Source organism: Symphalangus syndactylus, chromosome 11 (assembly GCF_028878055.3).
Source record: "Symphalangus syndactylus isolate Jambi chromosome 11, NHGRI_mSymSyn1-v2.1_pri, whole genome shotgun sequence".
NCBI classification, from domain to species: Eukaryota; Metazoa; Chordata; class Mammalia; order Primates; family Hylobatidae; genus Symphalangus; species Symphalangus syndactylus.
Window position 1 is genome coordinate 37263076 of NC_072433.2, and position 20617 is coordinate 37283692.

General features: G+C 45.3%; 2 protein-coding genes and 1 long non-coding RNA gene across 6 annotated transcripts in view; 1 reads left to right on the forward strand and 2 right to left on the reverse strand.

Annotated features, from left to right (window-relative positions):
* Positions 1–6516: 6516 nt before the first annotated feature.
* Positions 6517–7020, reverse strand: LOC129457692 (ubiquitin-ribosomal protein eL40 fusion protein). Of its 2 annotated transcripts, XM_055233139.2 has the most exons (2): positions 6880–7020; positions 6517–6792 (listed from the first exon to the last, which is right to left on the reverse strand). In XM_055233139.2, the coding sequence occupies exons 1-2, from the start codon at positions 6980–6982 to the stop codon at positions 6596–6598; spliced, it is 300 nt and encodes a 99-aa protein (XP_055089114.1). In that variant the 5' UTR covers positions 6983–7020; the 3' UTR covers positions 6517–6595. The 2 variants fall into 2 exon arrangements, with proteins under 2 accessions (XP_055089114.1, XP_055089113.1); XM_055233138.1 differs by having other exon boundaries at positions 6517–7020.
* A 7202-nt stretch (positions 7021–14222) lies between these two features.
* On the reverse strand, positions 14223–15296 carry LOC134731712 (uncharacterized). The gene is made up of 2 exons (XR_010114206.1): positions 14940–15296; positions 14223–14621 (listed from the first exon to the last, which is right to left on the reverse strand). It is a non-coding gene; the product is annotated as an uncharacterized lncRNA (long non-coding RNA).
* The window catches only part of BBS2 (Bardet-Biedl syndrome 2), a 42175-nt gene continuing 36815 nt past the window's right edge, over positions 15258–20617 (forward strand). For 2 of the 3 annotated variants that reach the window (XM_055233135.2, XM_063611879.1), the window contains exon 1: positions 15437–15580. In XM_055233135.2, the coding sequence (XP_055089110.1) occupies positions 15464–15580 (117 nt within the window). In that variant the 5' untranslated portion in view covers positions 15437–15463. Of the gene's footprint in view, positions 15581–20617 lie in introns of all 3 variants that reach the window. The other variant, XM_055233134.2, reaches the window with a different exon arrangement.

The following is a 20617-nucleotide window of genomic DNA, read 5'->3' on the forward strand; positions in this document are numbered from 1 at the left end:
AATGGAGAGTTACTGAACACGAGAAAATGCTTCATTGACTTTTCCCCTACTCCCTCTTTCCACATAAAAAATGTATAGATTCACTGGGTGCTAATCAGAGCCTTGCAAAAATGTAATCACTTGGCTTCATTGCCTACCCTCTCTCCTTTTTATTTCCCTTCCTCTCCTTGAGGAAGAGGAGAGGAAGCTCTTTCCCCTTTAAATATCAAAGAGGATATTGCTCTTTCCCCTTTAAATATCAAAGTTCCTAAAACGCTCTTTGGAAAAAGCACAGGTCTCAGATCCTACTGTGACTTGTGTTTCTTTTTCCCAGGCACATCCTTGACCTTGGCAAAATAAACCTCTAATCAATTGCCAAAAAAAAAAAAAAAGGAGTGCTGATCTTTGTTTCTTGGTGTCTTCCTCTGGAGAGTTCTACAGTGTTGGCACAGCCCTGATCTCTGTCTTACCTCTTGCTTGCACCTGGGAGCCGAGGCGGGTAGAGGGAAAGGGAGACTTTGGGTGTAGGGAGCCGGAGGGGGGTCTCACGACAAGTCCACATCTGTTTTAGAGTTCTGTTTCTCTCGGAGCTGGCCCCTTAAGGAAGATGTTATGCTAAAGTGTGCCAAGGTTGATAAAGAAACTAGGAATTGCATTCCCCAGCATCCCATGAAGGGGCCACATAGGGGTTTCAGCATCAAGGAGGCTTGGAGGGAAGATGATACATCTTCAAATACGTGAGAAGCTGACATGGGCAGAGTGATGAAGCCAATCCGTTTCCATGGAGAGACTGATAATGTGGCTCATTATAAGTTGGGCATTTCTGAGAATTTCTTTTTCTTTTTTTTTTTTTTTTTGAGACAGAGTCTTGCTCTGTCACCCAGGCTGGAGTGCAGTGGCACAATCTCGGCTCACTGCAAACTCCGCCTCCCGGGTTCATGCCATTCTCCTGCCTCAGCCTCTCCGAGTAGCTGGGACTACAGGCGCCCGCCACCACGCCCGGCTAATTTTTTGTATTTTTAGTAGAGACGGGGTTTCACCGTGGTCTCGATCTCCTGACCTCGTGATCCGCCCGCCTCGGCCTCCCAAAGTGCTGGGATTACAAGCGTGAGCCACCGCGCCCGGCCGAGAATTTCTTTTTCAGAGACAGGGTCTCATCTGTCACCCAGGCTGGAGTGCAGTGGTGCGATCATAGTTCACTGCAGCCTCGACCTCCTGGGCTCTAGCGATCCTCCCACCTCAGCCTCCCAAGTAGCTAGGACTACAGGTGTATGCTACCATGCCCAGCTAATTTTTTTGTATTTTTTTGTAGAGACAGGGTCTTGCTCTATTGTCCAGGCTGGTCTCAACCTGGGAACTGCCTTGAAATGTAATGGCCTCTATGTGAGATGTGAACCACCCACACACAGGAAGTATTCGAACAGGGGCAGTATGGTGATTCTCGCCTTGGGCAGAAGCCTGGGCTAGTGATCTCTCTGGCCGCTTACTACTTGGAAATGCCGTGAGTGGGGAAATGGAACTTGGAGTTTCCTTTAGTCTTCTGTGTCCCCTGAGGACATGATGTTCAGATTCTTTCAGCTGCATATTGCTTTCAGCTATAGGAGTTCGTACCAAAGTAGAAAAACTCAAACCTTCCAGAGCAAGGTGCTCCAGAGGTTGGCTTCTGGCTCAAATAGGTAGTTACTAAAGCTGAGTCAAGCCTGAGCCAGCGTCTGATGCTGGTCACACCCAGGAATGGCTCCAGGGGGCTATAAAGAGCACACTCATTGGAAAATGGAACAGACTCCAGCTATCAGCTTTGATCTGAACCCAGGACAGGATGGTCCAGAAGCCGGTTCCTCTGCCCCTTGAGACCTGGGCTTACTGCATCCAGGTGTGGCCTCCTCTAATTTCGGAATCATTTGAAGACCTCTTAGCTCTTCATTGCTCTGGCAAAGCAGGCTTGTCATTGTTAGCACATCTCAGGTCACACCTTCCCATCAATTTCATTTATTACTGTGGGTCTGGCAGGTGGAGATGAAAGTGTGAGGAGTTTTTCACAGATCCTAACAACAAAAAGATTAAGAAGAGTAGGCTGGTAGATTGAAAACAATCACAACTCACGTAAGTTATATAGTCATTTCAAAATCAGAAGCTTTTGCCTGGCCAGGCATGGTGGCTCATGCCTGTAATCCTAGCACTTTGGGAGGCCGAGGCAGGTGGATCACTTGAGGTCAGGAGTCCGAGACCAGCCTGGCCAACATGGTGAAACCTGATCTCTACTAAAAATACAAAAATTAGCCTGGTGTGGTGGCACACACCTGTAATCCCAACTACTCAGGTGGCTGAGGCAGGAGAATTGCTTGAACCCAGGAGGTGGAGGTGTGGAGGTTGCAGTGACAGAGCAAGGCGCTGTCTCAAAAAAAAAAAAAAAAAAAAAAAGCTTATGCCAAAAGCCAGAGAATGTTAGAAAAGTAAGAACCATGTCAACAAAAATTAATCAAAATGCTTTGACTGAATTGTTTGGTAAGGCTATTAAGATATTTGCATCCTGATGGGTCAAATCTTTCTTATTTATTTTCCTAAGATTAATTGACTGAATAAACCTTTGAATAATTGAGGATGCGATGCTTTATTGTTATTTATTAAAACATGAAGTCCTGGTCCTCATATGTGTGCAAATGGTGATCACTCTCCCATGGCTTCCTTTCTTTGCTTCCGCAGTCTCTGGCTCACTCATGTGGCCTAGAATCTTAAGGATACCATTGCATTATAGCAGGTAATAATATGCTATAATATTATTAACCAAACTATACTCTCCAATCAGATTTCACCAATTTTCTCACCAATGTCCTTTTTCTGCTCCAGGATCCAGTCCAGGATTGTACCCAGAATTGCATTTAGTGAATGTCAGGTTATCTATATGATACAGAGGTGGTAAATGGTGCAAAACAAGAAAAAGAAGCATCACTTCTCAATGCTTATTAGTGCAAACCCATATATTCTGTACTTTTCAATGGGGAGAAGTTATGTAGGTGAATCCTACAGGCTGGGATTGATAGAGCAGGGTGATGTGAGAGACTAGGGGTGCAGGGCAGTCCTCTCTGAGGAAGGGAGTGTTGAGCTGAGATCCGATTGTAGGAGCCAGGTTTGAAACAATCTGGGGGCAGAGCATTCCAGGTGGAGAGAATTGTAAGATGGTATAGTAGGTCCTGCCAAATGAGTTACTCAAGATGTGAATATCGATTTATTGGAATAGGAAATGATTCATTCACCAAATATTTAAACAGTACCCACTAGTGCCAGGAACTGTTGAAGGTGCTTGGATGATGTTAGGCTAGAATGTTTCTAGGGGAAGCTAGGCCAGGGAAGTGTGGGAGGAGGGGTAGGCTGATGTTGAGCTAGGATGTAGAGCTGGGAGCAATGCTTAGTGAGACTTTTGAGTTCAACCAAAGTTAAGAGGGCCTGCAGAGCCATCTGAGTTCCACTGGGGATGGGCAGGAGTCAGGGGTGGATGCCTGAGTCTTGATTCTCAGATGAGCCGAGAAGCCTAGGCTGGAGCTTGAGATCTGGAACCTGGAGTAGGAGGTGCCTAGTTTCAGGCTGAGATTGGTGCAGAAGGCTCAGACCCCACCCATTCACAGCTAGACTTGAAAAGATTTGGGGCAGAACATTTCAGCTGGATTCCAGGTGGAGGGAACTGTAAGTGCCAAGGCCACGTGGTGAGACCAAATTTGATATGTTGGGATGATTTCCAGACACCAGAGCTCCGTAGACCCGGTTAGGAGTTTGGATTTTATTCCATGTGTAACAGGAAGCCACTGGAGAATTTTATATACGGGATTGACATGATCTTATTTTTAAAAATTAACTTGTTTTCTTGAGACAGTCTCACTCTGTTGCCCAGGCTGGAGTGCAGTGGTGTGATCATGGCTCACTGTAGCCTTGACCTCCTGGGCCCAAGCCATCCTCCCACTTCAGCCTCCCAAGTAGCTGGGACTACAGGTGAGCACCACCCCACCCAGCTAATTGTTTTGTATTTTTTGTACAGATAGGGTTTTACCTTGTTTTCCAGGCTGGTTTCAAACTCCTGGGTTCAAGCAATCCACCCACCTTGACCTCTTAAAGTGCTGGGATTACAGGTGTAAGTTATCACGCTTGGCCTTTTTTTTATTAAAAAATATTTTAAATCACTTTTCTTGAGGCATAATTTACAAATAACAAAATACAGTTACTTTAAATGTACAGTTTGGTGAGTTTTGACAAATATATCCAGCTATGTAACCACCACCACAATCAAAATACAGATAGAGCATTCTTATCACCCTAAAAAGTTCTCTTTACAATTGATTCTCCTATTACTACCCCAATCTCCAGCCTTAGGCAAGAGATCCTGCAGACCCTTTGCCCAACTTCCTGGAGTTACCATCTTGCATAACCATGTACCTTTGTCAAAACTGAGAAATTAACATTGCTACAGTATCACGAACCAAACTATCAGCTCTAATCAGATTTCACCAATTTTCTCACTAATGTCCTTTTTCTGCTCCAGGATCCATTCCAGGAGTGCACCCAGGATTGTATTTAGGAATTATGTCTCCTTAATCTCTTCCAACCAGTGACAGTTTCTCAGAATTTCGTTTTTCACGAACATGGCAGTTTTGGGGCAAACTGGTCAGGTGTTTTGTAGAATGTCCCTCGATTTGGGTTTATCTGATGTTTTCTTATGACTAGAGTTTATAGATTTGGGGAAGAAAACCACAGAGATGACATGCCCTTCTCATCCCAACATATCAGGGAGTATTTGATACCAAATTCTATCGCTGGTGATGTTAACCTTGGTCACTTGGTTAAAATGGTGTCTGACAGGTTCCCTCCTATGAAGTCACTATTTTTCCCTTTCCATAACCTACTTTTTGGAATCAAGTTGTGAAGTCCAGTCCATCTATCAATGAGAGGTGAGTTAAGTTCCACCTTCGGAGTGGAGGAAGTATACATATACTATTTAGAGTTATTTATTCATAGAGAAACCTTTTTTTTTTTTTGAGAAGGGGTCTCACTCTGTCACCCAGGCTGGAGTGCAGTGGTACGATCTCAGCTCACTGTAACCTATGCCTCCCAAGCTTGAGCAATCCTCCTGCCTCAGCCTCCTGAGTAGCTGAGACCACAGGCATGCGCGACCATGCCCAGCTAATTTTTGTATTTTTGGTAGAGACAGAATCTTGCCATGTTACCCAGGCTGGTCATGAACTCCTGAGCTCAAGCAATCCGCCTGCTTCAGCCTCCCAAAGTACTGGGATTACAGGCATGGGCCACCACGCCTGGCGGAGAAAGCTCTTTTTTTTTTGATAGGGGAAATAACAGCATATTTGTATTTTGCTGGAAGTGATCCAAAAGGGAACAAAATACCTGTGAGAGTTTCTTTGGTTTCTTCAGTAAGTGTTGAAAATGTTTTCACACCAGGACTTTTCTCATTTATAAAAACCTTAATAATATACTTTATTTAGCACAATATATGCAAAATATTATGATTTCAAAATATGATCAATATAAAAATATCAGTCAGATATTTGAAATTCTTATGTGAATTCTTGCAGATGTCTGTATTTTACACTTACAGCTTATTACAGTGAACTGGCCACATTTCAAGTTCTCAATGGCCATATGACTTAGGCTACCATATTGGAGAGCACAGCTCTAGACCTTTTTGAAACCAGTGCAGGGCAGGCCAGGTTCTTGGTGAGTGTGCACTTCATTTTCCAGTCTCCAGTCTCTCAACTCTACCGTCTTTCTTGTATTTCTGTGACTGTGACTCCTGAAAGTTCCTGTTGAGGAAGCATCTTGATAGTGACTCTTTTTTTGTAGTTAAAATGATATTTTTACTTTATTTTTTCTCTATTTTATTTCTTAATTTTTAAAAATTTTGTGAGTGCATAGTAGATGTATATATTTATGGGGTACATGAGATGTTGAGATACTGGCATGCAATGTGAAATAAGCACATCGTGGAGAGTGGGGTATCCATCCCCTCAAGCATTTCTCCTTTGAATTACAAACAATCCAAGTCACACTCTAAGTTATTTCAAAATGTGCAATTAAGTTATTATTGACTGTAGTCACCCTGCTGTGCTATCAAATAATAGGTCTTGTTCATTCTTTCCATTTTTTTGGTACTCATTCACCATCCCCACCTCCCCCCAATATCTAAATTCTGAAGTGCCAGTTTTGGATATTGATAAAGCTGAGTGCTAGCTACCTAAAATTGTGACAACAATTCTTCTCCCTTTCCCAGTATGGTGATTTCAGTCATGTTTTCTTTCTGTGTTTTCTTCATAGTGCCTTTCACACTGCTCCCTGATCTTCCTCTGTTCTTACCTTCGAACTTTTAAAAATTGAACTTTTCATTTTGAGGTAATTATAGATTCACAAGCAATTGTAAGAAATAATATAGAGATACCTTAAGTCTCTTTACCCATTTTCCTCTAATGGTAACATCTTGCAAAATAAGTTATTCTCTCTCTCTCTTTTTTTTTTTTTTTTTTTTTTTTTTTGCTCTAGTCAATGAAAGGGACACTTTATTCAGGCTCCAGGGCCACGAGGCCTGGGCAGGAGGCTGCCCTTCAAGGAAAGAACAACCTTATTTGACCTTCTTCTTGGGACGCAGGTTGTTGGTGTGGCCACACTTCTTCTTGCGGCAGTTGACAGCACGAGGATGAAGGCGAGCATAGCACTTGCGGCAGATCATCTTGTCGCAGTTGTATTTCTGGGCAAGCTGGCGGAGGGAAGGCTCAATAATGCCACCTCGCAGGCGCAACACCAGGTGCAGGGTGGACTCTTTCTGGATGTTGTAGTCTGAGAGAGTGCGGCCATCCTCCAGCTGTTTGCCAGCAAATATCAGACGCTGCTGGTCAGGTGGGATACCCTCCTTGTCTTGAATTTTGGCTTTGACATTCTCAATGGTGTCACTGGGCTCGACCTCAAGGGTGATGGTTTTGCCCGTGAGGGTCTTCACAAAGATCTGCATGTTTGCGTCTCCAGCTCGGCTGCCTCGCTGAAGAAAAAGAGCTATTCTCTCTCTTTTTAAAATAAAGATATTTGGCTGCTTTGTGAAGGCAAAGTGGGAGCAGAGAGACTGCTGAGAGGAGACTGTGACTGGGCAGAGATTTGGACCCGGAGAGAGCGTGAGAAGATGCTGGACCATGCTGCCATTCTGGGGTAGACGTGGAGGTGAGCTGTAGCCACACGACCCTCACAGGAAACACTGATACTCAACTCCAAAAAGAATCTCCTTTATAAAGGCCAAGTCAAAAGCATAGTCTGGGTATCAGTCAGTTTCCAGTAGGAAAGAGGGGGTACAAAGTGTTTAGAGTTTACAGAGGAGGAAAAACAATTTTCCCTTTACCCTTCTGAGTTCTTAGCTGGGACCCCTGCTAACATTTGCCACAAAAGACAGATTAACAAGAGAAAAACAAGATTGTATTAACATGTATATATCATATGTGCATGGGAGACAGCCAGGGAATGAGTAATTCTCAAAGAGATGATTCAGAATTCCAGCTTATATAGTATCTCTGACAAAAGACAATACATTTTTGGAGAAGTGACAGGACAAAAAGGACCTTGAGGCTCTAAGGGATTGCAAATTGTAGGAAGGCAAATATACAAGAAACTAATGGTAGATAAAGGCTGATTAGTAAAATTTGTTGGGAAGATTCCTCTGGTCTAAAAGGCCCTGAAGACATCTTCATTGATCGACCTTGTCCTTCCCAGTAGAAAGGGGAGGAGGGACACCTATGTCCTGCTTTAGGCAAATAGAGGCAAACAGAAAGCTTTTCTTATATCTGCTTCTTCTCAACTGCTTTCAGCTTAAAATAATCCTCATGTCAAATGGTATATTTGGTGTGGAAGAGCCTGCTACCTTTCAGCAGAACCAGAGTTTAATGAAGGGACAATTTACAGAGGTGTGGGCAGGATTAGGGACATCCAGGAGAGATGATGGGGCACCTAGAGACTAGCACAGTGGGAACTGTCACTGTCCCTAGCCCTGAAGGAAGGAGAGAGAAAGGTGGCATTACAGGGCCCAGGGAAAGTTGGAGTAGAGGTTGAGGAACTGCCCAATAGAAGCAGTGGTGGCACATAGAGGAATATAACCACTGCCAAAATTATACCCAGCAGCGGGAAAGGAATCAGTTTTCTGACCTTTCTCCCCTCCCATCATCTGATTACCTGGCAGTGCAAGGAAACGGGCCATGAAATCTGCCAAGGTTGGCCTTCTCAGCACAGACCAGGACAGAGGAGAGAGAGGATGCATCTGGAAAGGTGAATGGAGAATAACAGAATATAATTTCAAAAACTCTACAGTGGGGGAGCTTTAGAAACAGTTCCTTTATCTGTACAGGACACATTCTTTTTTTTTTTTTTTTTTTTTTGAGATTGAGTCTCACTCTGTCTCCTAGGCTGGTGGAGTGCAGTGGCATGATCTCGGCTCACTGCAATCTCCACCTCCCGGGTTCAAGCGATTGTCCTACCTCAGCCTCCCGAGTAGCTGGGATTACAGGCATGTGCCACCACACCCAGCTAATTTTTTATTTTTAGTGGAGACTGGCTTTCACCATGTTGGCCAGGCTGGTTTTGAACTCCTGACCTCGTGATCCACTCGCCTCGGCCTCCCAAAGTGCTGGGATTACAGGTGTGAGCCACCGCGCCTGGCCTGTACAGGACACATTCTAGATGTGCAGTGATTCCATTTTAATGTAAGTGCTTCTCACTTAGTCTCATTTTCAGCAACTCTTTCCAAGATTATTTACAGGCTTGATCTACATGCATCTAGGAAACACCATGGACCCTGGCCTCTCCTGGGGGTGGAGCAAGGACCTAAGAGGAGGGCTGCACGATGCTTTGAGCGATAGGGGATCCTGGACACTGGGATGTGTGGCCTCTCCAGGGATTTTCGAGCCCATGAAAATGTCAGAGAATCCCCCATAACAAGAGGCCACTGGGAGCTTGGCCAAGGGTGTCGTGTGGTTGGATATCTCAAGGTTGCTTGTGGCAAACATGACACTGGAGATCCGAGACCCTCTGCCCCTTTTCTGGCACCACTAGATATCCAGGGTTCTGATGGGTCTCTGAGGGTGGGGGTGGGAGGTAACTAACACTGATTTCGGTGGCTTTTCCTACCACTTCCATGGGATATGTGTGTATGGGGGGGATGGAATTTGGGCTTGAATTCGTTTATGATCCATAAATTGGAGATAATAATATTACCTCCTTCAAATGATTATTGGGAAGATTGAGACGATCATATAAGTAAAGAATTTAGCACTCTGGCACGTAGGAAGTGCTCAACATATGTTAGCTATTAGCAGCAGTTGTAGCTTTTCCTCCTGTCTACTGACCGGAAGGTGCTGTTTCTGTTTTTCATATGACACATTGCAAAGTGACTTTGAACATATGATTCTGGATTTAATTTCTTGCAAGTGTGAAATGAGTTGACAGAAGAGACCAACATGGAGAGCCTCACCCCCACGGCCCATAGCAGACACATCACAGTGTTACCAGGAATTCCAGAAAGGAATTCAAGTGATGAAAGACTGAAGGACAGGAAGCCTGGGAGGACTGCTCCCTAAGGGAAGCTGGGTGGAAAGTTCTCACAGAGTTCAGCCCCGTTCCGCCTGCTCTGCCCCGGGGGTCTCCCGGCCCCTGTCCCTCCACGAACTGAGGAGTGGTCCTAATTGCCAGTTGCCTTAAAGAGTTTGGGGAAACTGAAGACTGGGGTCCTTCATAGGCAGGTTCTGGATCAAGAGGGGTCAGGAGAGGCCCTGGATTTGGATTCCTGAAATCCACAGACAACCTTGCCCTTACACTACTTTATTTTAAAGGTTTTGTTTTGTTTTAAATTACAAAAGTAAAACAAGCATGCTGTAAAAATAGCATAAACATATACAGTGCATAGGCCGGGCTCGGCGGCTCACGCCTGTAATCTCAGCACTTTGGGAGGCCGCGGCAGGTGGATTACGAGGTCAGGAGTTCAAGACCAACCTGGCCAAGATGGTGAAACCCTGTCTCTACTAAAAATACAAAAATTAGCCGGGCACGGTGGCAGCCACCTGTAATCCCAGGTACTCGGGAGGCTGAGGCAGGAGAATCGCTTGAACCCGGGGGCGGAGGTTGCAGTGAGCCAAGATCGTGCCACTGCACTGCACTCCAGCCTGGGCGACAGTGATACTCCATCTCAGGAAACAAACAAACAAACAAACAAACAAAAAACCACATACAGTGCATAAAGAAAAAGACAGAAGTCCTTCTCCAGGTGGCCTCCCTGCCCAAATCTGCTCCTCGGGGTGGGCCCTGGGGCTGCTGGAGTCTCCTGTGCTGGGGAGCCCTCCACGCTGCCTCCCTCCAGGCCTTTAATCCAGTCTTGAGGTGCCCGAATCTCTGTTTCGTACACCTGCACACCCTCTAGTGGGGGTACTTTGCAAACTCAATGTGAGGACAAGAAGATGGAGTGGCAAGTGGCAGGTGTGGCCTAAGGTATCCTCCCATCGGGCTCCCCCACCCTTGGAAATTAGGGTCTTAAATTTTGGTCCTGACCAAGTCCCACTAAAACTTGGCTACTAGGTTGGTTTTCCAATCCCAGGGCCAAAAGGAAACTGGGAACAATGCTACCTACTAGCAAAATAAAAAAAAAACAAATTTGTTAGAACAGTGACCCTAACTAGTCAAAGGCAGTGCTTTCACCTAGAGGTAATAATAATAACCACTTCTGGGAGCCCTTACTGAAGGCCGGGCTTTGCTTTAAGAGTGAGGACTGCTAATATTTCTTTTCCAGATGAGGACGCTGGTGCTCAGGGAGGTTCACTGCAGGAGGCAGGAGAGTGCAGTGGTGAGGAGCTCAGGCTCTGTGGCCCGACCACCTGGTCAGCCATCCTGGTTCTGCCGCATATCAGCTGTGTGACCTCAGACCTACATTATGGAGTCTCCCATGACTTGGTTTCCTCTCTAGTAAAACGGGGATGATGACAGTGTCTCCCTTCAAGGGTGGTGGTGATTAAATGAGTTACTATGTGGCTGGGCATTGTGGCTCATGCCTGTAATTGCAGCACTTTGGGAGGCTGCAGCAGGAGGATCACTTGAGCCAGGAGTTTGAGGTTACAGTGAGCTATAATCGCACCACTGTGCTCCAGGCCTGGGTGACAGAGTGAGACCTTGTCTCAAAAAAAAAAAAAAAAAAAAGAGTATGTGTCAAGCGCCTGGCACAGAGAAGATGCTCAATAAATATGAGAACTGGGATTAAATAATGGGCCTAAGTCTCAGCTAGTGGCTGATGGAGGAGGCATCTGAACCTGGGTCTGATGTGGTTGAGGGTCAAGGGCTTACCCGCTATGTAGTGCTGTCTCCCTAGAGCCCGCTGGCTCTCAACTCCTTTCCTACCTTCAAGGCCTAGATCCTTGGGAGTCCCAGCTCTCACTGAAGTGAGGGTGACATGTGTCTCCTCTGAAGAACCAGTGATTCCTGGTGAGTCATGGGAGGCAGAGAAGACTCTTGGACTTTCGGCAGAAGATGTTTAGCCCTGGGCCTTTCTCCTCAGAGGAAAGCCTGTAAGTCCCCTGCCCTGATCAGTGCTTGGCAGGGAGGGTGGGGGATTCCCTATCTTTCTAGGGATATCCTAAACTCAATTACCCTCATTATGATACAGGATCTGACGCAAGCACAGGGGAAGTGTGGCTGCCTCCTAAGGGTGGAAATAGCAATGAGGGAGGCTGTCAAACATGATTTGCTGGAGTAGTGATGTCCAACCTGAGTCTTCAAAGATGGGGGGAAGTTATGAAGGGAGGGGAAGGACATTCTGGGCAGAGGGCACAATTTGAGCAGAGAGGCTAGACATGGCATCTGAGAAGGATCAAGTCTGAAGAAAGAAGAAGCAAAAGATGAGGCTGCTGAGGTCAACAGTGGTCAGAATTTGGAAATCTTTGTGTAATCTGCTGAAATGGTTGGACTTTTTTTGATTGAAAATCGGGAGCCAATGAAGAGTTATAGAGGAGGTAACAATGGTAAAGTTTTGTCAGGTGTAAAATGGGATAACCATACAATAATCCTACAAACCTACCATTGGAGGATTATTGTATGGTTATCCCATTTTACAATCCTGCGTAGGATTGTAGGATTGTATAATTATACAATTATAATCATACGTTATTATACATTATATATTATAATCATACAATAATCCTATGTAGGATTGTAGGATTGTAGAATTATTGTATGATTAAGTGAGATGATGCATATAAAGTTCTTAGAATGGCACCTAAAAAATGCTCAGTAAATGTTAATGATGTTGATGCTGATGACTGTAATGTCCTATTAGGAAGAGAAACCGCAAAGTTAGAGGCCACCAAGGCAGTCCATACAGTAAGTAAGGCGTGGCCCGGTGGATGAAGGCCAAGATCAGCCTTACATAGAAATCCAGTCCACGGACTTGTCTGCCTGCTGGAGTAAAACCCAAGCTCCTTGGCGTGGCTCAAAAGCACTAGGTGACCTGGTCCCTTCTCACACTTTAGGCTCTAGCCACATTATTTTCTTTCTGGTCTTCAAACATGTCCAAACTTGTCCTGTGTCCTTGCTGTTCCCTCTGTCTAGACTGTCTGTACCTCACATCTTTGAATGGCTGCCACTTTCTTGTCACAAAGCTCTTGGTTCAAATGTTACTTCCTCTAAGAGACCTTCTTGAGCCCTAGAACATCAGCCTTCTCGCCAAATGAAATGATCTTACTTGTTTCATGTTTAGTGTCTATTGCTTCCTATCCCCTAGAGGATGTAAACTCCATAAGTGTATGAATTATATCTTTCGTGTTCACTGCTGTATCCCTAGGTCCTTGAACACCATTTAGAAAATGGATACCCTCAATAAATGTTTTTTCAGGAAAAAATAAAGGATCTGAAATGATGTCTATTAGAGTCATTCCTTTCAAGCTATTCCTGGGAGAGGTAGCTGATCAAGCTGTGATCAGCTAGTAACACAGCTGAGTGAATTCAGTGAGATGATGACTTTGTGTAGGTAGAATCTGGGGGCTAAAGAGAAGGGACATCACAAAACAAAGTAAGTTCCAATGACCCAGGGTAATGTCCATGGCAGGGCTGGTCAGGGAGCTGTTATAGGACTTGGGGTATAGACAGGTGACAGAAGGGTGGGGGTGGAGACAGGGTAGAAAGAGGCTGGGTCTTAGAAGCATAGTACATCAGAGGGGGCCTGGAGGGCCACTGACTCAGGTCTTACATTCCATCAGGATCTTTAAATTTAGGCTGGGAGTAGTGGCTTACACCTATAATCCTAGCACTTTGGGAGGCCGAGGCTGGAGGATCACTTGAGGCCAGGAGTTCCAGGTTACAGTGAGCTGTGATGGCACCACTGCACTCCAGCCTGGGTGACAGCATGAGACCCCGTCTCTAAATAAAATAAAATAAAAATCAATTTTTAAAAAGTAAAGATTATCAAACTTAGTCTTTTAACATTATTTAGTATTTTGATATTATCTCCAAAAGAGGTTACAAATAGTCACACCAACAGGGTTGGAAAAAAATGCTCGTTTATATAACTGTAATTACAAAATGCAAGTATCAAGAATATTCCAGAACTTTCTTTTTTTTCTTTGAGATGGAGTCTCGCTCTGTCACCCGGGCTGGAGTGCAGTGGCACAATCTTAGCTCACTGCAATCTCCGCCTCCCGGTTCAAGCGACTCTCCTGCCTCAGCCTCCCGAGTAGCTGGGACTACAAGTGCCCACCACCACACCCAGTAACTTTTTGTATTTTTAGTAGAGACAGGGTTGCACCATGTTGGCCAGGCTGGTCTCGAACTCCTGACCTCAAGTGATCCACTCGCCTCGGCCTCCCAAAGTGCTGGGGTTACAGGCGTGAACCACTGCTCCTGGCCCGGAACTCATCTTTCAAGACCTGCCCGCAGCATCTGACCAGTTGTTTTCCTCCTTCTGGCCACCCTCTCTTCGAGCTTCCAGGACACTATACTCCCCTGATTGTACTTCCTTGCTGGCTACTCCAAATCTCCACTAGTGGTCCTTGCTCATCTCATCATCCACCCCAGATTGTCCATTTCCAGAAGGCAGCAGAGTGAGTTCCTCTGCAGGAACACCCTCCCTCCTCACTTCCTAATAGTCCTTGCCTGAATGTCACTTTCTCAGAGAGGTCCCTTTCCTACCACCCTACTTAATTTCATGCGCGTCCGTGTAAAGAGACCACCAAACAGGCTTTGTGTGAGCAATAAAGCTTTTAATCACCTGGATGCAGGCGGGCTGAGTCCGAAAAGAGAGTCAGCAAAAGGTGGTGGATTATCATTAGTTCTTATAGGTTTTGGGATAGGCGGTGGAGTTAGGAGCAATGTTTTGGGGGCAGGGGTGGATCTCTCAAAGTACATTCTCAAGGGTAGGGAGAATTACAAAGAACCTTCTTAAGGGTGGGGGAGATTACAAAGTACCTTCTTAAGGGTGGGGGAGATTACAAAGTACCTTCTTAAGGGTGGGGGAGATGACAAAGTACATTGATCAGTTAGGGTGGGGCAGGAACAAATCACAACGGTGGAATGTCATCAGTTAAGGCTATTTTTACTTCTTTTGTGGATCTTCAGTTACTTCAGGCCATCTGGATGGATACCTGCAAGTCACAGGGGATGCGATGGCTTGGCTTGGGCTCAGGGGCCTGACACTTAACACTGCATTCCCTCCAATCCTTTCCCCCCTCTTCCTTCCCTTAATTTTCTCTAGTGCTCACTACCAAATGACATGCATTTCTTGTTTAGTGCTTGTCTCCCCTGACTAGTATGTCAGTTCCAGGAAAGCAGAGGTTTGTCTTTTGTTTACTACTATTTATTATCTAGAACAGTGTCTGACACACAATAGGCCCTCAAGGAAATTTTGTTGGTCCCTTTTCAATTTTGCTGGTTTGCACTTAAAAATATATAGGGAGACTTACCAGGAGCCCTAGACCAAACGTGAGTCTAAGGATTGGTATGGTTTTCCTCCACACAACGGCTAAAGCAAGGGACAGAGCCGACACTCAAGAAATATTTCTTGAATTAATGACCCTCTGGAGTGGGGTAGCATTGTGTGAAGTTTGCAGGGTGCAGCTTGGATGTGGTGCTAGAAGGGGAAGCCTCTGGGCTGAGCCTGTAGGCTCGTCAGTGGAGTTCAACCCGCAGGGGTAAATTACTGCAGTGGGAAATCGACTGCATCCACGGCCCAGCAGGGGTTCCACTGCGCAGCCGCAAAAGGTGCCGAGGGGCCACCGCGCAGCCGCAGAAGGAGCGGACGGGTCTGCGCAGCCGCAGGAGGAGCAGGCGGTACCTAGACGGGTTCGTACCGGGCTGTTTCGCGTCTGGCCTGAGGCGGCTGGGGCCGAGTAGGTAGTGTCCCTGCACTCCTCACCCGGGCACGTGAGGCCAGCTCCGCTGCGCTGGCCTCCAGCTTCCAGCCCTCCTCCCCTAAGCCGCCGCCATCATGCTGCTGCCTGTGTTCACCCTGAAACTGCGCCACAAAATCAGCCCCCGAATGGTGGCCATAGGGCGCTACGACGGGACCCACCCGTGCCTGGCAGCCGCCACCCAAGCGGGCAAGGTAACCGCTCCCACCCGCAGGGAGCCCGGGCCCCAGGGAACCACAGGACCTCCGCCGGCCGCGCCCCTGGGACCCCGCCTCCTCTCCAACCCCGCCCCCAGCCCGTGTTGCCCGGCAACCGGTCGGCGAGCACCTTGTTGCTCTATCCTGCAGAGGACAGTGGGGGTCTTAGAGGAGTTTTTCTGAGAAGTTGACGTTTTCTTGTCGTCAGGCACTTAGAGTCAGGCGAGGTCGGGGTCCCTGGACATAGGGAGCTTAGAAAAGAGACGTCTCCGGCGGGAAGGGGTTTGGTTCGGGCTAGCGGTAATAACCGACCCTAGATTCAAGCCAGGGGCCTCGGCTTGTCACTTGGAACTCGGAATTCCTCCCACTCTCTCACACTGCTTTTTTTTTTTTTTTTTTTGAGATGGAGTCTTGCTCTGTCGCCCGGGCTGGAGTGCAGTGGCGCGATCTCGGGTCACTGCAGCCTCCGCCTCCCTGGTTCATGCAATTCTCCTGCCTCAGCCTCCCGAGTATCTGAGATTACAGGCGCCCGCCACCACGCCCGGCTAATTTTTGTATTTTTAGTAGAGACAGGATTTCACCATATTGGCCAGGCTGGTCTCGAACTCCTGACCTCAAGTGATCTACCTGCCTCGGCCTCCCAAAGTGCTAGGATTACAGGCGTGAGCCACAGCACCCAGCCTCTCACAGTGCTCCTTTACCGAACAACAACGACAAAAGAATGCAATACAAAAATTAACTTATTCAAATTGCACTTTTGATCCTTGCCTATGTACCTTCAGTTCTTTCCCCATAATTTATTCACTAAGTATTAGGTGTTTTCTATGTGCGATTACTGGGCAAGGTGTGAGAATCAAAGAGATAAAAGAGACATCATTTAACATTCACCAGACTTCTTCTGAACACCATCTGTATAGATTTTGGAGACTCGGATGTAAAAGGAGTCCCTACTTTCAGAAAGCTTATAGTCCAGAAGCTAACAAACAAGGCAAATCTTTTGACAGAGGCATGTCCAAAATACATGGAAGGTAGTGACAACGCTAATAACTTATAACAGGCACAAAACTTTATTACATGAGTCATCTCAGCGTCATTGCTACAAGGCTAACGGCAGCAGCATGGCATAGGTATGGTGTTTCTTGGCTCCAGTACCTACTAATTTCATGACCTTGGGCAAGGCACTTAATAATAGTACCCAATATATGGGGTCATGAGCTTTAAAAAAGTTAATACATGTAAAGCGCTTGACATATAGGAAGTGGTCACTAATTGTTACCTGTTATTTTCTTTTTATGATTCTCACTTTATTGACTAGAAATTGCAGTTCAGAGAGGTTCAACACAGTGCTTGGAGCCACTCAACTAGAAAGTGTGGAATGTGGTTAGAGTGCTTGTTCTCTGATCCAGTGTGGATTTAATAAGCTAGGATTTGTGTAACAATTTATAGTTTTTAGGACACTTCCATGTATATTGTATGTTATATGCCTTGGGATACGGAAGTAAAAAATAAGGCTTCATTTTCATTAAGTAGTATAACAGAGTTAAGCTATTAATACTGGGTGTGGCACATCATGATGTTAGTTATTGTTACAGTTAGAAGTCACTGACAGGCTGGGTGCAGTGACTCATGCCTGTAATCCCAGCACTTTAGAGGCTGAGGCGGGCAGATCACTTGAGGTCAGGAGTTCGAGACAAACCTGGCCAGCATGGTGAAACCCTGTCTCTACTAAAAATACAAAAATTAGCCAGGTGTGGTGGGCGCCTATAATTCCAGCTATTCGGGAGGTTGAGGCAGGAGAATCACTTGAACCTAGGAGGTGGAGGTTGCAGGGAGCCGAGATCGTGCCATTGCAGTCCAGCCTGGGCGACAGAGTGATACTTGGTCTCAAAAAAAAAAAAAAAAAAAAAAAAAAACCCACTGACAAATGCCAAAAAGAACTTCATGTTGGTTGTGTTGTAGGTGCATAGCAGATATATAAATGGGCTGAAAATATCCCATTGGTATTAACTCAGCCCCTAATTTGAAGGCTTACTATGTACTGGGCAGTCTTCTTAGCTCTGCAGGTGCATTGGAAAATGTGACAGACAAGTTTTTGCCCCCTTGGACCTTACATTTGAGAGGGGGAACCAGGCAGTTAACCGAATATGCAAGTGTTTTCATAGGAGAAAAAGAATAAGGGATTCAGTATGATGGAAGCTTGCTGTTTTAGACAGGTGGTCAGATGGCCTCTAATAACATTTGATAAGAGGTTTGAAGGAACTGAGGAAACAAGCTCTGCAGATTTGTGGGATAAGCGCCTTGCAGGCAGAGGGATCTGCAGGTGCAAGGGTCTTGAGCTGGAGATATGCATGGTGTGTTTCAGGAGCACAAGGAAGCTGCTGGGGCTGGAAGGCAATGAGGGTGGTCATGAGGTAGACACAAGCCAGATCATATAGGAACCTGTAGGCCATGGCAAAGACCTTGGTTTTCATACTAAGTTAGGAAGTCCCTGAGGATTTTGATAAAGTGGGTGTTGGAATTTGCTTTATGTTTTAGATAAAGGCTAACTGGCTGGTATGTGGAGAACAGATGTTCTGTGACGGGATGTAGGGAGGTAGGTGTCGGAGTAGAAGCAGGGAGATTGGGCAGAGGTCCCTAGGGCAGCCCTTAGATAGAGTGTGACCTGGAGTGGAAGGCAGGAACGCTTGATTGTAGGGCTGTTGTTGAAAATGGCCTAATAATAATAATAATAATAAATAAAGGAGATCCCTTGTCCTGTGTAATTGGATGGATACTTTGTGTTCAGCTCTGTAAACAAATCTAAAAAGTTCTGACCTGATCTTTTATCTTGAGACCTTAAAAAGAATTAGTAGTATTTTATGACTCAAGTAATGCCGTGAATATATTCTCTTAAAAGCAATTAAAACATTCCTGCTAGGGTTAAAGCCTGCATCTCTAGAAACAGGACTTTATCCTTACAGCTGGGACCCTGTTGTGAACATGGAGCTGACTCTGGGCCTTAGCAAGGATATTTTTTTAAAAGGAATCTCTGGCCGGGCATGGTGGCTCAACATCTGCAATCCCAGTACTTTGGGAGGCCGAGATGGGCAGGTCAACTGAGGTCAGGAGTTCGACACCAACCTGGCCGACTGAAACCCTGTCTACTAAAAATACAAAAATTAGCTGGGCGTAGTGGCGCACCCCTGTAATCCCAGCTACTCAGGAGGCGGAGGCAGGAGAATCACTGGGACCCTGGAGGCAGAGGTTGCAGTGAGCTGAGATTGCACCACTGTACTCCAGCCTGGGCAGTAGAGCAAGACTCCGTCTCAAAAAACATAAATAAATAAAAGGAATCTCTTGTAGGGTGAATATTAGAGTTTTCCTCTGGGGACATTTTTTCTCTCATGGTAATGCTTAGGGGTCAGTTGAATTTATATTGTTTGCAGCACCTCCTCAGCTGGAACAAACGTGTGAACTTCAGCAAGTCCTTTGAAAGCCGTGGGAGTGGTCTTTTTGTCATGTGACTGAGATCGGCTTTCTTTCCTTGCCTGAAGAGACAGACTTGTCTCCCTATGGACTCTCTTGAGTGCAGAGAACAGCAGAAGGGAACTGGGTGAAAGTCTGACTCCTGAGACCCTTGTTGCTCTTGATAAAAATTGCAAACTCTTTCCATTCCAGTAAGAATGAATATGGAGCCCGTAAGCTATTTCCCCTCCTGTTCTTTCTCAGCATATTAGATTTCTGGAAAACTCTGTAAGAATTGGTTTGTTCAGAACTGTTATAAAAGGAAGTGTGATGTGGTGGTGGCGGGAGCACAGGGTCTGGAGCACACCAGGCTCTTGTCTTAGCCCTGTCACCAGTCTCAAGACCTTGGCAAAGGGCCTTAACTCTTCCGACCTCATATGGAAATCAAGGGTTGGTGTCAGGTTCAAATGCAGTTAACATTGACCAAAGCATGTTATAAAGTGTTACACAAACGGAACCTGAAGGCAGTGTTCAGTGGCTGCACATATTTTCTATGTTTTTAGTCAATTCTTTTGAAAATTATTTTTTGTTGAATAGGCTGCCTTGGGTAGGTATTAATTTAAAATTAATTCTGTTTGGATTTATGTGAAAGAGATGAAATACTCATGTAAATTTTATAAATTTTAGAACCAGAAGGGGCTAGAGGGATCCCTAGTCCAGTGTTTTTCATCCCCCCCCCAACCTTTTTTGTCATATTGCCCACCTTGGAACTTTTTTAGACCATGAAAATTTCCCCAGTGAAATTCTGATACCTCAGATATACTTTATATCTCTTTTTGTACTGTGGTCCTGCGAAGGGCTACACGATTCCCCATCGCAAACCCATTTGCCTGTCCTGGGAGTGATCTTACCCCTCTTAAGAATGCATTTTATAGTCCAAACCTCCTTTTTACAGGTGAAGTCTAGGAAAGTTGAATAATTTATGCAGACACTCAGATTATATTTATGATAGTTGAAACTGTTGAATGTATTATCTTTGGGCTAATTACTTAGTTCTATGTCACTGGTATAAACTGTGAAAGCCTTCAAGATACTTGATTTGCATGACTCAGTTTAAGTTTGTGAAAGAGGTTTACTAACTAGCAGACCATTTTAAGGTCTAGGAAGTGAATTCATTAGGTGCTCGGATGAAAGATAATAAAGGAAGTGTTTATTCTGTTTTCCATGATCTTTTTGGTGTGTGGCAATCACATTGAAGGTGGTAGCAGCTTATTCTAGATTGATCAGGAAAAGGCTAGCTTCTAAGAGTGCTATGACATCCTGCTGGTGGGTAGCATGTAAGCTGGCCTTGTAAGCAGTGACTATATCTTGTTCATTACCTTGTTCCTTACAAGGCTAAGAACCACTGGATTTCCATGATTTCATAATGACTGAAAGTTGTCCATGCATTGAACTATGTACGAGTGTTTTAAGTTTCATAGGAGATTAAAGTGACTTCTTGTTAATGTTGATGTGTTAATAACCTGGTTCTTTTTTTAAAAAATGTATGATATTAATTTTTTATATTTTAAGGGAATGTAATTAGTTATT